The 16,774-nt window shown below is 37.4% G+C and overlaps 1 protein-coding gene across 2 annotated transcripts; it reads left to right on the top strand.

Moving 5' to 3' along the window:
• Positions 1-664: 664 nt before the first annotated feature.
• LOC133985885 (alcohol dehydrogenase class-3-like) lies at positions 665-7,257 on the top strand. Of its 2 annotated transcripts, XM_062425615.1 has the most exons (10): positions 665-760; positions 895-949; positions 1,440-1,541; positions 1,895-2,045; positions 2,144-2,231; positions 2,326-2,545; positions 3,864-4,124; positions 4,486-4,618; positions 5,218-5,356; positions 6,352-7,257. In XM_062425615.1, the coding sequence occupies exons 2-10, from the start codon at positions 932-934 to the stop codon at positions 6,404-6,406; spliced, it is 1,167 nt and encodes a 388-aa protein (XP_062281599.1). In that variant the 5' UTR covers positions 665-760; positions 895-931; the 3' UTR covers positions 6,407-7,257. The 2 variants fall into 2 exon arrangements, with proteins under 2 accessions (XP_062281599.1, XP_062281598.1); XM_062425614.1 differs by lacking the exon at positions 665-760 and having other exon boundaries at positions 837-949.
• The last annotated feature ends 9,517 nt before the right edge of the window (positions 7,258-16,774 follow it).

The raw sequence follows: 16,774 nt of genomic DNA, 5'->3' as shown, positions 1-16,774 counted from the left end.
TGGTTACCAGTGTCGCGCTAACAGACACTGTCGTAAAGTCAGATCCGCCCAAGTTTGACTGTAGCTGGTTGACTGACTCATCTCTGCGTGATACACTGGGCAATCCGGCTCTTTTCAAAGATTCGGCTCTTTTGGCTCGGCTCCCTTAGAAGAGCCAGCTCTTACGGCTCCCAAACGGCTCTTCATTTAGTATCACTCTGAGCATTCTATTTTAGCCTGATTTAGCAATTATGAATGGTTTGTGTATTGGTAAGCAAGTTTTCATTAAGTGTTTTCATAAAATCCTTATTTGTAAGCTTTTTTTTCATTACAAAAAAAATACAGTTACTTTTGTTTAACATTTTAATCAAACCTTTGAACACCTGAAAAACCTTGAACTGAACTACGAACAACTGAACACATTGACATGCTTGCACTGAAATCCTCCTCTGTCTCTGTCTCTGCTGTGTGTATCTGGCCTGTACCACTACACTCACTGTCTTTGGAGTGTCTGCCCCCCTTCCTTCTTTCACATAATGGTATGATCCTAGTCTGTCCTCGCATGTGATTGACCGAATGGTGTGCCCATCAAAGTAAACTCCCGCCCCCACCTGCATGGATTCTCAGCCAAACAGACTGCTGAGCAGGAGGCTGAAGATTCGGCTCTCTCCGACGGGCATCAGCTCTTCTCGTTCACTACAAAGCATCGGCTCTTAGAGCCGGCTCGTTCGCGAACGACACATCACTATGATACAGTCTATGGTGATAAGGCTGGGAGTCGGTCAGTTTATCTCTTTGTGCTCCAGTGTTGATATAACGACACTCAAAATTATCCTTGTTATTCTGTGTGACTTTGCACGTGACGCAGTTCTAAATATCCTTAATAATATATACTTATTGTGTTGTCAAATGCAGGCAGTTGTCTTACTAATAAGTGGAAGTGGACTCAAATATGTCAACAACAGGGCAGGTAAGAGAGAAAAACTTCATCTTAATATTCACCTTTCTACTTTGCATTTTTTTGTAATAAAAAGTATAAACTGAAGATGTTTAATTTATTCTGTCAATTCTGACAACTGCTTACTATGCTCAATGCCTCTCATACATATAGAAGCCCATTTTCTCCAATGTGATGATGTAAGTCATTATAATGAGAAACTTAGTACCTCAAAACAATGACTTATCTTGTGATTTTTTAGTTTCTCATTATTTTGAGTTACTAAGTCATTATTCTGAGATACAAGGTCATTATTTTGAGATACTAAGTCATTATTTTGAGAAAGTTTCTCATTATTTTGACTTACAGGATTTTTATTTTTTTTTCATCACATTGACGGAAATGGGCTTTGGCACATACATTATATTAATGATTGCACAATGTGCATCATGAGAAGCCAAGAATTTGCTCCCCACCTACGTCTCTCAAAACATTGTGTAACACACATATTTTTCACGTCCAGGTGATCAAATGCAAGGCAGCTGTTGCGTGGGAGCCAGGGAAACCTCTTTCCATTGAAGATGTGGAGGTTGCCCCACCAAAAGTCCATGAAGTCCGCATTAAGGTCAGCTGGTCCTCCCCAGTTTGTGTCTTCAAGTTACAAGGAAATATGGGCATTTTGGGTTGTGAATGTGAGCACTTGTGAAGCTACACAGCAAAATGCATAGTGTTGAAATAACAATGACAATAGTCCTGAAATTTCCCTCAGTGGCAACTTTACTGAGACTAAGGATAAAAATGGTAAATCTCAAGTTCACATTACTTTGATCGAATAAGGGGGTATGTTGACAGGCAATGTTACAGTTTTCATTGTCATTTCCTCTGTCTGCTTGTTTCTTGCTGGTTTGAATTTAGCAGAAATGAAGTATATTCACTTCCTGAAACTCTCAAGAACCAGAATCCTACATATTTGTTCAGGTTGTTGCCACAGGTGTGTGCCACACAGACTGGGTAAACCTGTATGAGACAGGAAAAGGGATGAAGTTTAGACCGTTCCCATTAGTTCTCGGACATGAAGCAGCAGGAGTAGTGGAGAGTGTGGGTCCAGAAGTCACCAATTTCTCACCTGGTAAATTACACAGCCCAAAATGAAGAAGTCTGGTTTGGATTAGTTCCTCTTTTTTACTCTGACTGAAGCAGTTTTTTTTCTTGTTGTTGTTTTCACAGGGGACAAAGTTATTCCTCTTTTTCTGCCGCAGTGTTTTGACTGTGATCGATGTCGCAGTCCTAAAACCAATCTATGCAAGAAGAACTGGTGATGCCATTACCACATGTTTGCAACACTCACATTGACTCTTTTGCTTTCATAGCGTTTTAACTTGTCATTATTGTGTTTATGTGACTTTCAGGGAAAATGCTCAAGTGGGCATATTGGCTGATGGCACAAGCAGAATATCTTGCAATGGGCAGCAGGTGTACCAGTTCCTTGGTGTCAGCTCTTTCTCCCAGTATACTGTACTTTCTGACGCCTCACTTGCAAAGATAAGAGACGATGCACCATTGGACAAAGTGTACCTGCTAGGCTGTGGAGTCTCCACTGGTTACGGTGCTGTTGTTAACACAGGCAAGGTAAGAGGATACATAACTGCAGGATATGTGTGTTCAAATAATAACTTGAATTCTCATTATCTCAGATGTGAACCAGCACAACACTGTACAGACAGCTGTCTGTAGTTAGACCTTGAGGGATGCAGATGCAACACATTTAAAAAGATTTATGTACAGACATGGCCAATTTATAAATAATTAACATTATTTTAACAAATTGTATTAACTATCTAAAAGAAAAATATTTGACATTGTCCAAAATAGCTGTTCAGTGTTGTTTACAGTACACAGCAGGATTGTAGTTATTTATTTTTCCCACTAGAGGGCAGTAGATAACATGAGCACCACCTAAGTGTTCCTTATCATTTCTTTGAAAAATCTGGGAGTAGTTTAATCTTCACCCGATCTATTTTTCCATAATGTACTGCATATTAAAATAAGATGAGTGCAAAACATAGAGGAGAGGTTTGTCCCAAAAAAAACTGTAGGACTGTAAAAATTATAAAATGTCAAGTTGTTTTCAAAATGGAAATGTAAGGACAAACTCTAAACTAAAACCTATGTGAAACTGCAAATAACACTGAAATAATGACACTATTCTTGGATACCTCCATAAAAATATTTCAAAATACTCCAGCTGATAGAAAAATTAAGCAAGGTGAGTGTTCAGTAAAATTCCTTTTATGTTTTTGATATACGCTTTTTTTTCCTTTCTGAGGCCTGCAAAATCTTTGAAGAATAAGTCAAAAACCTGATTAATTAAACGCAAGCTTACATGTAAGAATAAAATGGTCCAGTACAAAAACAAATAAAAGGTCATGGTAATCTTTATCATCCCTGAGGGGAATTTCTTGCCCAGCCAGCATTAAATACAATCATCATCGTCAAACATCATCACACAAACAATTCATATAAAAAAACAGAATCCCATAATGCAGCAGGGACAAACAGTTCTTAAATCTATTTGTCCTTGGTCTTGACAAATTACATCTATAACCAGATGGAAGCCATCTTAACTTACTGAATAAGAGGTTACTATGGTCAGCAAGGATTAACTGGGCCTTCTTTGTGGCTCTAATTTTGAACTTGGGAGAGCTCATTTAGATTGTCCCTGCAATTTTACTGCATATAAAACCTAACAGGGTACCACACAACACACAACTGCTGCTCCTTGACCAAACGATAGAACAGGTGATACTTGTGTAATGGACATGTGTAGAAGAATACAACCAAATGGTAATATATAAGAGTTGTCTGTAAAACCATTATTAAGTGTTGTTAAGTGAACTGATCTTAAACAACTTTCATTCAACCTGACTCCAAAATTGTGTGTATCCAGGTTGAAAAAGATTCCTTATGTGCCGTGTTTGGGCTTGGAGCTGTTGGTCTGGCTGCCATCATGGGCTGCCAAATTGCGGGGGCAAAAAGGATCATTGGGATTGACATCAATCCTGACAAGTTTGAGAAAGCCAGAGAGTTTGGAGCCACTGAATGTGTCAACCCCAAAGAGCACAGCAGGAACATCCAGGAGGTTCTTGTGGAGATGACTAATGGAGGGGTGGATTATGCTTTTGAGTGTGTCGGTAGTCCAGCTGTCATGGTGTGTATCTCGGTCATATGTGAAGTTAAAATAGTATTTTATGTTGCATTTTTATTGTATGAAAAATCAGTCCTACAAGTACAGAGAACCATATCTGTATATGCAGTGTCAGTACACAGGAAGTCGATTATCGATTGCAAACTCTTATCAGATGTTCTGTAACTTCCTTCCTGACCTCCTTGTCCATTTGGTAATAGCAATTAATCTGATAGCACTAGTTTCTGCTCAACAGTTTTTCCTTAGATTATACAATATTGAAGCTGTGTAATTGGCCTCCTTTCACCTGGCTCTGTGTACATACAGTATAAATACCTTTTAAAAGGGGTAATAATTAGACACTAGTTTCTTCGTGTTGGCCTAGACTGCTGCCCTGGAGTCTACAATAGATGCCTGGGGCATGTGTGTCATCGTTGGGTGGACAGAGACAGAGGCAATGAATGTTGTGGTTGAAAAGATCCTGATGGGACGCACACTGACGGGGACATATTTTGGAGGTGAAATTAAAACAAGTTAACAAGCTTCTCTGTATAGGTTGCACAACTTGTGTAACTTGCAAGATAGAAACTGAGTGATAAGTGAATCTTCAAATTCAGTGAATTATAGTTCAAGTTTGAGGAACACTGTGTAAAGTAAACTGTTGCATTTTTGAGCCCAAGTATGTGTTGTTGCAGATCCACCAATCAATTGACTAAAGACTTCAGGCTATTGCTCAACTATCATACACCAGTTTATCCAGTAATTGTAGCTACAATAGACCAAAATACAAAGCATCTACTGTTATATTATTCTGTGACACTGTATTAGTGTTACAAAGTCTAAGACCACATTTTGAAATGATGTGCATGCACAGTTTGTAACCATATGCATCTAGTCTGCACCTGTTATCCTGATTGTCAGTTGTCTTTCTAGGGAACCCAGAAAATCACTAAAATAGAAAATGAAAGAGGCTGAGGGAAAATTTGTCCACAAGTAGTAAAACATCTAATCACAAACTAACATAATAAACTCTGAATACCAAACATCTTACAAGAGTATTCAAGGTCTGTTTTAAGGTCTATGTAATGAGGACTTTGTTTATGATCCTCTCTGAAAGGGTGGAAGAGTGTGCAAGAAGTGCCTAAACTAGTAGACGACTACATGAAGAAAAAGCTGAAGCTGGATGAATTTATCACCCACAAACTTCCACTGGATCAAATCAATAAGGCCTTTGACCTTTTGAAGCTTGGGCAAAGGTAAGAACCCTGATTTATTTGGGACTGATATTGTGTTTGTTGTTCTTTCTTTGATATGTGTGTACTTGAATTACTCCCATTGTTGGGACCATAATCTCCATCTACAGTACAGTTGGTGTTAGCAACATATAGGTTAGGATTTAGGTAGCGGTGAGTATACATGAAATTAATGAAATGTCCTTACGGTAGAAAATAAATGTGTGTCAGGAATAAACTATGTCAAAATGGTTTGTTTGATTATACAATTGCACCACCAGATTGTCATACAATGATAGTTACATCCTGTCGATCTCCCGTATCATTTCCTGTTAAATGCAATATGGGCAAAATATATCATAGTATTTTTGACCAAATACCTCTACTGATATTGCAACAATGTTATGGGGGCAACTGCTATTCACAAAATATTTACAGAATGAGATTTTTGGAACAGTCTGTTAAGTTCAGAAAATTACATCACTTTACTGTAATGTAGCCTTTAAAACCTGGAAAATACAACACTTTTGCCATATTATGATATTACGACATTGAAAATCTAAGATGACATCCACTCTCATATCATCATATCAATATAATTTGGATATATTGTCCAGCTTTATTTCCTGTATGGCATTTCATTTCCTAACTATATTGACGTAGCAGGAGTTTGTCAAACATCTGCAGTAACAGGCTTTGTAAAGTACCTTTGCTCTCTTTTATCTTAAAACAGTATTCACATGTCTAATTGAATATCTGTAATATAAAGGGTTTTTACTGTGTTCCAAACAGGGAGAGTGTGTTGAATTTTAGGAAACATATCAAAATTTTTGATATGTCTCATTTCAAAGAAATTAAAGAAATTTGTTAGATACTGTATATCTTGTTGTTGTTGTTGTTGTTATATATTGTGTCTATATTAAATGTTGAGTTTTGTGGGAAGAACTATTTTTTTTAAACAAATATATGTAATGACTGGCATACAGTGGTTTTACTCATGTTTCTTCTGTTTTTTTTAGCATCCGTGCGTTAATCAATCTTTGGCCAGAGGAGAATAATCCTAAAGTGGCTTAAGCTGTGGAGAGAACCGACTTGATAAACAGATGTGATCATATAGATATTTTGCATTCAATATAGCAGTGTATTTTTGATATTTTTATGCTCTTTTTCTTAAAAGGTGTTGATGCAAAATATTTTCCCTGCTTGATTCTAGTAAATGAACACATTGGCCACTAGATGGTAGTCTTGTGTCATATAAAAGCCTCTGTGTGTGTATTAATACCATCTATCTTTATAGAGAGAGACTTTTCTATCTGCAAATGATTCTGCATTTTAATTCAGATTAAATACAGGGTTGTTGTTCTTGTTGATCAAAAGGGAAAACATCACAGGATTTTCAGGGCACTTACATTAAGTAATACATACATATATACATCTCCAGTAACACATTGTCTTTACATCTGTCATAAATAGAACTGCATTGATTCTGGACTTGATATCAATATGAAGCAATAGTTGGAATTAAATACCCTTGTATATGATATGATATAAAAGACACAGGAACCAAATGGCTGAATCTGTCATCAGGCATGGAAAAGTATCAGCTTCATGTGGTCAGGCTTACTAAATTTCAGCCATGGTAATATTATATATTGATTTAATAGGCAGTATGAGAATGAGAAGGGCTAAAATAGCAGTTGTGGACTGTCAGGACAGAAGACAAAAGGTTGTTTGGGGGAAGGCCTCCCTGTGAAGAACTGAAATAGCTGTCTGAAGGAATTTGTTTTATTGAAGTTCCATTCAGATCAAATGAATACCCTTGGCAGTTTCCCCGGCATTTCCATCTTTATTTAAAATGGAAAATAAATTGGTGTTCCTCCTCTCATGTTGGTCTGTGTTTGTCTGCGTGCTATCAATCACTGATCATACAGCTTAAGCAGAGGTTTAGTTTTTCTTCAGTAATAGAAAGCAGAAAAATAGAATAGAGCAGTAGAGGAAGATAAGAGAGAAAGATCAAAAGAAAGAGGAAGACAAGCTTTGACAGGTGGTTATGCCACTGGGCACCCTCATCTATAAATGTTGGACATGCTCACAGATTTATAAGGCTGAATGTCTGTCTACAGGAAAACTATCCAAAGTGACGACCATAAGTCTCCTACTTTTTTTTTTTTTTTTTTCTTTGTGCGTTTGAACTCAGGGATTGTCACAGCATTCTGCAACTGATACAGGGAGGACATACTATCCACAACATCTCGCACATATTTGAAAGTCTTAACTGTCCATCTTGTCATGTTCCTCATTCATCTGGGCAGCTTTTCTGCAAATATCCTTTGGATGGAAAACTTTGGCATAAAGTGGCATGGAGTTGAGTAGCGAGAGAGACAGCAACCCCAACATTTGCAAACATACAAACCAAATTTACATTTTTATTTCTACGTTCATTTTCTTACCTCCTGCTGTCATTACTTCTCTCCGACAACTCTTTCAGACATGAGACCTTCATGAAGTTAATTGACAAACAACAGAAATGCCAGATGAGGTAAATGCCATCAAACAAATAAAGGCATGTCTGGAAAAAATGTCAAAAAGTGCTGCCTTGCCTTTCACAATATTTAGATTGGGATCAAGAGATTTCCCCTTATTTATTAAGCTATATTCCTGTGTGAAAGACAGATGATGGCACACTGAGTATGATGAGAACATTAAAATATGTCGTAAACACCCTGGTCTAACAACAATGGTATTTCTATTGTCAAAAACAACACAAAAAATTAGACAAAATACCCATTTACACACGTTGTAGACAGGTTCTGCTGTGCTTCAAAAGGTATAAATAATGGCACAGCAAATACAGAAAGTAAATCCACCAGAGACTAAGAATCATTCTATTTTATACCGCTTTAGCTTAGTTATGGTTATTTTAATATATGCACAAGAAAAAAGTGCAGTAAATCAGTGAATTTTTTCAAGATAGACTCTTGGGAGATTAGCCTTGAGCTAAAAGTGATACAAATGAACATGTCTATAAGATTGCCGTTATATATACATTTTTGTTTATCTTTATCTGATGTTAGTCACAGCGACTTTTACATTACTGGCTCTATGTATGTAATGTGTTGAAAATGTAAGAGTAATCTTGCTAATGTTTAGACAGACACATCGGACAGTGTTAAGATACCATTGTACTTTTGTTAAGTGTATTTTTTGCTGGTTCATTTGTTTTAATTTCTTCTTTATTACAAGGTAAATAAAAATTGGTTATTAGGATATACATTATTTTTATTATTTTTTCCAGTGCAACCCTATTAGAGGGATTATATTCTGTACGTGTGTAAAATGATATTGTTGTGCTGTCATACAAACCTTTGGTATACCTTTTTAGTCACATGCCTATAAACAAAAAACAGGAAATTACTTTAATCAGTAAAAAAAACAACTTAAAAAACATTGTAAGTGAGGGAGAAAGCAAATCTGAAAGAGACATATTCCGTCAAACAGAGAGATTGAGCGGTGGATATACTGTATAACCCCAACGGCCATGGAAGAACGGCCCACTTAAGTCACTAAAGACTGCCAATGTGAGGCCCCTGTTTTATCAGCAAATCCTGGCCATTATATGGCTAATGCTGGGCATTGCCTGTGACATCCCCAGTCTTTCTCTGACACGGTTAGCTTTAGCTTGCTGTGTCAGTGGATATACTCAGCTTCACTAGAGGACAGCACAATACAGTGCTTAGTCTCATGGAGGGACAGCTACTTCTCTGACGCATAAGTGAGCTACACACTGGGGTGCTGCTATCATGAAAGCCTATTTTGTCTACAAAATATTAACAAACGTAGGCTTGTTATGAATGCTTTTTGACAAAATGTCCTTTATGCTCAAAATAGGTTGTAAAATTGAACCTTGAGATAGCTAGTATGTTTTTCACAGCATAACATAGTTTTACTATAATGTACAGGTTCACTATTTCGAATATAGTTTGCACAAGTGTTGTGAAAATTTCTGATTAAGTTTTAACCTCAAAGTTTCCTCAGCATGGGTTCATCACACCTTCACACTGAAAAAACACCTGGAAATGCATATTTCAAAACTGTCTGTAAGACATTTTTTGGAACTCCCCCAAGAGCATATAATATAAAGTCTACAGTGATGCACTTCATTGACCTTATTATGATGCAAACCCTTAACCCTGATAATGACTGTATCATGTGCTTTTCATTGAGCCATGCAAGACCATATGTTTTGTATTTTGTAACCTGTCTATCATATTGTGTCAGTGTTTCACAGTTAAGTTGCAACAGAAACAGACAACAAAGACTAGGATTAGACAGACCACACATGGCTATTACCAAAGAAACACACAACCACACACACATAAAAAGCTATATGCGTGACAGCTTTAAGTTTTTGTTGTGTTTTGTCTGACAGAAGCAGTAAAGTAGTAATTGAGAGATTAGCTCTAAGGTGCTATCATGGCACTCCTTTGTTTGGTCTCTCCCTTATTGGTCACACAGTACATTACTGGCAGGCGTGGGAAGGAGTCATACACTCAGATAGTTGGTGTAGTTTGCCTTATTTTAGTTTTTTTTAACCCTGACATAAAGGACCTGGTCCAAGAATAGCACTGAAAGGACAGATGCAGACAAATACACATTTAAAAAATGTAAATTTAAGGAAAATGTCATATCTTCTTTAACAAATGGCAGGAAGGAAACAGCTGATTGATGCTTATACATGGCTACTCACATTTTAAGTCATTCTACAACCTTTGAAATTGATTATTATACTCTGAAAATACGCATAATAAGGTAACATCTTAAATAGATCATTCGTCCTTGTGGGCTTGACAGAACTCATCCTGACAGACTTGGACCCAGCCCTGTCCCCTGCTTTTTTCCTGCCAACATTTACTCAACAGATATATTTCATGTGGTTATGGGAAAGAAGTATAAGGGGAAATATTCCTCTCAGACCTATGTGTGTTTGCCCCCTAATCCCTGAGAAGAAGTTCACAAGCGTGAGGAAAGTACTGGGAGATTTAGTTACCTCCCAAACCTGCTTAGTGTCCCGCTCAGGTAATTCCTGGGAATGTTTGTGAAGGTATTTTTTTGTGACAGTAAGAATATAATTGATATCAAATTGTTGATTTTACTTATATATGGATCTACCTATAATTAAAACACACAGAACAATAAGAATGTCGTCATGTTCAGTGATGCTATTCATGTAGATGACTTCTAGTGTTTTTTTGGATGTCGGTGTGATTCTTTAAAATTGTCTTCTAAAACATATTGATTTCACTGAATGTTATTAAATGTGAAGAATGCAACAACATTTTTGAACAGTTTTTTTAATTTGGATTTTTGAATAAATGTGGGTCCAATTTAGCTTTGAATATCCTCAAAGTACAATAATATGTATCAGCTGCACAAACATTTAAAAAACATTTGAAATATTTGAATATGATTGAAGAATTAGAAGTAACTAATTCAACTAGAGACAAAAATGCTGAAAAAACTTAAGGTATTAAGTTAAACCAACAACTGATCAGTCACACTGACAAATAGTCACAATCAAATTTGCTTTCAATTTATGTTTTCTCACTTGGAAGAGTCAGTTTTTCATTTTACAGTCAGAATTTACAGCTATGGCTGCAGTTGGAGCGACAGCACAAAGTCAGCATGCCTGGCTAATCCCAATGACTTTAATGAGTTATAAGTGCATAGACACTGATTTCAATACTAACCTTCATTATAGTTTGCACTGTTTAGATTTAAAAGAATGTGTTTAAAAAAAAAAAAAAAAAAAACACAAATGGAAGGTTTCCATCATTTGGAAATAAAGATGGGTCTCTGGAGTGTTTTAACACTTAACCAATGCATACTGGGAATTCTATTCATATATAATATATATATATATATATATATATATATGTATATATATTATTTGACTTAAAAAGTTGAATGAACTCTCAGCAGAACTTTCATTCAACTCATCATTTTGAGTCAAAAGACTTCAAGTCAGGTGAAATGGTCAGAAATGGTCTGAAAATGAAAACTATGATGAATGAACAGAGTATTTAAACTGCTTTTAATGGCAACTAAGTGGATGAAATGCAAATGTCTAAAAATGTTAACTTACAACAACAATAAACTTTTCCCTGTACAACTGAGAAAAATGATTTTGCATGTGCTCAACCCTGAAAAAAGACTGTTTGATTTGTTACAGTATACAGTAACTAGCTCCACATTCATTACATTTTCTTGATATAACTCCCAGCATTTCAAATGAGTCTCAAGGTTGTGGTAAGATGAGAAAAATCAAAATGAGTGTGCAGTGAGTCATAGTTACTGTGTTATACAGCCGCAGTAAAGTGCATCATTCTGTTTTTCTCGTTCTCCACCCGACAACTCACTGTTGTCCAAAGATGAGGCTTCCAAATCACCGTTCCTTGGCCTGCTGCCAAGCCACAAAATGATCGAGCCAATCCCCCCCAAAAATACACACTTAACTGAACACAGTTGAAATACTTTTCGCTGGCTGGCAATTGTGGTTCAAAGAAAAGAAACCTGAAATGATCCATTATAGGTGCCTGGGCCCATTACTCATTCGCAAGCATCCCACATTTTTCAATTATATGTACATTGGCAGGCAGGGTACAAGTGAGTAATGCTGAATTTATATTTATGTATATTTTAAGTATATAGCTTGAGTGCCCAAGCCAGAGCAAAATACACTGATGATAAGTAATTATTCAATTATACGTCACTACTTCAGTATTGCCTTTCATAGTCTACTAGCAGCAAGCACTAATTAAGACCCAGGAGTTGTAATATTAAAATTACTGCAGAGAAATCTAATTTGAACGTTCATCTGTGGACAACATTTCTTGGTTGTCATTGAAAAAACAATGACCTATGGATTAGACTGTATTGATCGCCAGAGGGGGAAATCCCTTTTTAAAGCAAGAAAGAGGTCTAAAGGCGGCAGATGAAGAGCATGTTAATTAGCAAATTAATAAATATGACAAAATAACAAATGACAGAAACATCCAAAAGTCATACACATTATTTACATTATAGCAATTTGTGAATTGTAGATTTGTACATAATTAGATGTCATAAGTCATGGTGAGGTTGTATATTTGAAATATAACATATTCAAACATATATACATGATACCTTACAGTATACTGAAATATAGTGTTGTATAATCCAGTACAACAAGGTGCAGTCAGCTTGTTTGTACAGTGCTAAATACTGGTTAGTATAAATGTATTGTACTTAATAGTCATAGAGTTTATAATTATTTGTCAATAATGTTATATATAGATAAAATGTGGATAAGAAAGCTTGTTGACATTACATATGGTGTACCTACGATTCTTCTATGATTCTTCATTTTGTCATCCAGAAGTTTAATTCCAAAAACATATGACCTCCTTTAACTAATACTGACTCATGTTAGCAGAGCTGCAAAAAATCCCAGATGCCTTTGGGAAGTTAGTTTTTAAGATGGTTCACATTGTAAGGTCAACTTCACTGCTAGCAAAACACACAGATTTAAACTTTAGCAACGGATTTAACATCAAATATATAATCCCAACCAGGGAGGTTTGGACATATTCTCACAACCTCACACTGAGAAAGCCAACAGTTTGCCGCCGCCACCTCAGCTCTGTCGCTTTACCAAAAGTCTCCCTGTCGCCCCTCATCTTAGCTGGAGTCTCTGTGTGCTTCATGTTTGCCTATACTTCCCAAATCCGTAAGAGCAAACAGGAGCATAGGCAGATTAGTTTAATATCATCCGTGGCACTAAATACACAAAAATGAAATGTCATCCATGTCCCAGGGTATATAGTCAAAATAAGAAAGTCAAACCAGGACTGGCCTGCTAGAGTGCAAAGGGTAAAATTGATATATCTACCTATCTATCTACCTATCTACCTATCTACCTACCTACCTACCTATCTACCTATCTACCTATCTATCTATCTATCTATCTATCTATCTATCTATCTATCTATCTATCTATCTATCTATCTATCTATCTATCTATCTATCTATCTATCTATCTATCTATCTATCTATCTATCTATCTATCTATCTATCTATCTATCTATCTAGGGTTAGGGTTAGGGTCTATCTTATGTTTCATGTAATTATTACCCTTTCTACTACTGACAAATGCATTCATGTGGAGCCATAATAAGATTAAAAATAAAAGAAAAAAAGTCAAATTCTAATCAATAATCTGGTTACTTCTTTGTGGATGGCAGGGGAGTCTTGAAGAATAGGCAAATGACTGGGAATGAGAGCTAAAGCTAATAAGCAGGCCATTGCTAATCTTTTAAACAAACCTCCTCTCTCCCTATGAGGCCTTCTTTCTTGCGGTATAAATAATGTATATTTTGCCAACACCCCCCGCCCATCAACTCCCCAACACACAAACACACACAACACCACCCATCCATGTCTCTTTTGACTTTTGAGTTGCCTTCAGAGTTCAATTTGGTCTTCAAACACATCTTATTTTCCGCCCTCCCCCAACCTTATTGGCTTACTTTAATTAGTGATATTGAATACAGGGGCAAATGAGGAGGGTTGGTGGTAGCAGTGATGATGAGAAGGGGGTTATGTGTGTGTGTGTGTGTGTGTGTGTGTGTGTGTGTGTGTGTGTGTGTGTGTGTGTGTGTGTGTGTGTGTGTGTGTGTGTGTGTCCGTGTGTGTGTGTGGGGGGGTGGGGTGGGGTGGGGGGGTGGGTTGCAGAGGCGTAAATACTGAAAACAAACAAGAGAGCTGAATGGGAGGATGGTGGCGGGTGCAGTCCCGATGCCGCTGCGCAGACGGAAGGGGACACATGGTGTAAGCAAACACTCGTAATTGCATTAGATTCCCCTGGCACATGGGTAATCTAGCCTCCCCCTGTCCCAGAACACAACAGGACACATCTCCCGCTTCTCCCACTCTCTTTGTCACTATCTCCTTTACAAATTATTAATGTAAAACCAACAGTGCTGTCATTGATCATTCAGCAGGCATGATAGAGGACTAATTATCATTTAGGAGAGTGAGGTATGGCATGTCAGTATGTGTGTATATTCGAATACCTACATTACTGTGTAGGTGTGTGTGCACGTGTGGCTGTGTGAGCGTGCGTGCATCCCATTTAACAGTTGTCCTGTTTGATATTTCATTCCTCAGCCCACATGTCTTGAGAGTATGAGCAAACACATTTGCCTGAATGGGATGTTCCCTGAGCAAACGGGGAAAATCTGGCCTTGATATGAATATCAGTGACAGTCAATGATAATTGGGATGGGATGTTTTTGCTCCTTATTGAGATATCGAGCGTGCGGAGACCTTATAAAGTGACATTCAGGGCCTGATATTATTTTTGAAACGATTTGATATTGACGTTTTTCAGTCAACCTGGTCACTGTCCTTTATGTAGAGCAGAGAAGCAATCACTGTGGCTGTAAATACAACAAGATCCACTAGGTGGTGATGTGATATCCACCATAATCGAAATCCACACATTCCCCATTATAAATACACCAAGCTAATACTATCAAATCTTTTTTTTAACTTTTGTTTACCACTGCAAATACACAGAACTTTAGTACAGAGTTAGAGTTAGTGCAACAAAAAAGACCAGATTGCCATGTTTACTTGAATTTAGGTTGTTAATCAAAATTATACTTTGTCTATTATTCAAGTGCTTATGTACTTTCTATTTTCACAGAACTCTAGCTTTACAATGACATTTTCCAGATATTCCTTTCATATTTTCCAGCATTAAATTGCTGCTCTTAACCAGTTTAGCAACAGTTATAGTATAACAGGATTCAAATCCTAAATTACAACCATTAGAGCACAAGCAGAGCAGACAACTGGTAGCTAAATAATTTGTCCCTGTAGATTAACATCTATTATGTATAATAGACCAAGCATGGCTGATTCTCCATTAGTGGATGAAACTGGTCAAGAGGCTGAGTCATATCACCACAAACATTAATGAAAGGGACAGTCAAGGAAAAGTCTCAGATCTCTGATGGTATTTAGTGGATATACAAGGCTTTGCAGGAAAGCCACAGTGCCGGAGGGTTTAAATTTGTGTGGCCCCAGGGCCAGTGTAACAGAAAATAAACAATGCTTCCCAGTGATTAGAACTTTATTAAGGCACACAAAGTCCACAGCCTACTTAGGGTTTATGTCTGAGGAGTGGGTCCACTAACAATTCCAGTTGCACTTTGGTTACCCACAGTAGTGATTACATTTGTCCCAATAATGATTACTTTATCATTTGTGCTCTTATTCATGAGAAATAAGCAAAGAAAGCCCTGCAGCACAATATAAGATGACTTCATCATTTAGACCCCACTGATTATGTTTGTGTTATTAATGCCGCAGTGCACACAATTAGCTTCTATTGACCACCCTATAATCACTACCCCTCGGATTAGGAACTACTACCCACACAAAATGCTCCATCTCTAATGACGACAAACAAACAACCAAGAAGAGACAGGGAGAAAGAACCAGGAACACCCACCAAGTTGCTTTTAAAGTAATATCCCCTAAACCCTGGACACCCCGACAAAGTCTGTCATGTCTAACCTGGTTCCTCACCTGTTTAGAAGCAGCCAAATAGCCCATGGTAATCCCTTATCCCTGGGGCACTGGAGGCAGATTTACCCACCTCAGAGCTCTGTCCTGCCCTGACAAGTTAGTGTACTGCAGAGGCCCTTGGAACACCCACAGACACTTTATATATTCAGGCATTTAGCTTTACCAAAGTAACTTTAAAACTTCTCAAAAGGAGAATAAACATTAATTCCGGCATATCACAGGTGACACATCGCAAAGTTTCCAAGGCTGACAATCACAGAAGCCTGATAACGCATGCAAAACATCAATTTATCTTAGAAATATCACGTTTGATAGAGAATATCTGCATTAGGAGCAAAGGGGAAATATAAACAGTATACAGGGATTTCTAAAAGCAAGCTTATTCACAGTTTTTTATGTAACAACACTTTTATTGGGAAAATGTAGCTCCGAAATAGTGGGTGGCATTGTTGTGTGTGAAAGAAAAATATGACTGAGTGGAAAGATGTGGAGCTGATTGATTGTATCGCCCCCGTGTGTTCGTGTCCCACCCAGTTACTGCTCAGACAAGGCCTCATCTCTTGGCTCATTAAGAAAGAGGGTTTAACGGTTGCAGAGCCCAGTGGCAGAGAGATCAACACTCAAACCTCTAATTGGCCTGCTTCAAGGAGAGCTTGAACTGGAAAATGTTGCTTAATGATCAGTTGCAGCATTGCTCTTTGAAGCATGGTGGATGTTAGTTTGAAGAGATTTGCCTGATGTGATTCATTGTGTTGCTTGAGTTGAAATCTGCAGCTCTGCAGAGTTGTTCAAAGCATCATAAGTGTTCAA

This window comes from Scomber scombrus, chromosome 9 (genome assembly GCF_963691925.1).
Source record: "Scomber scombrus chromosome 9, fScoSco1.1, whole genome shotgun sequence".
In the NCBI taxonomy this organism is placed as follows: Eukaryota; Metazoa; Chordata; class Actinopteri; order Scombriformes; family Scombridae; genus Scomber; species Scomber scombrus.
The sequence above is the reverse complement of the archived record's forward strand: the minus strand, read 5'-3'. Positions and strand labels throughout refer to the sequence as shown.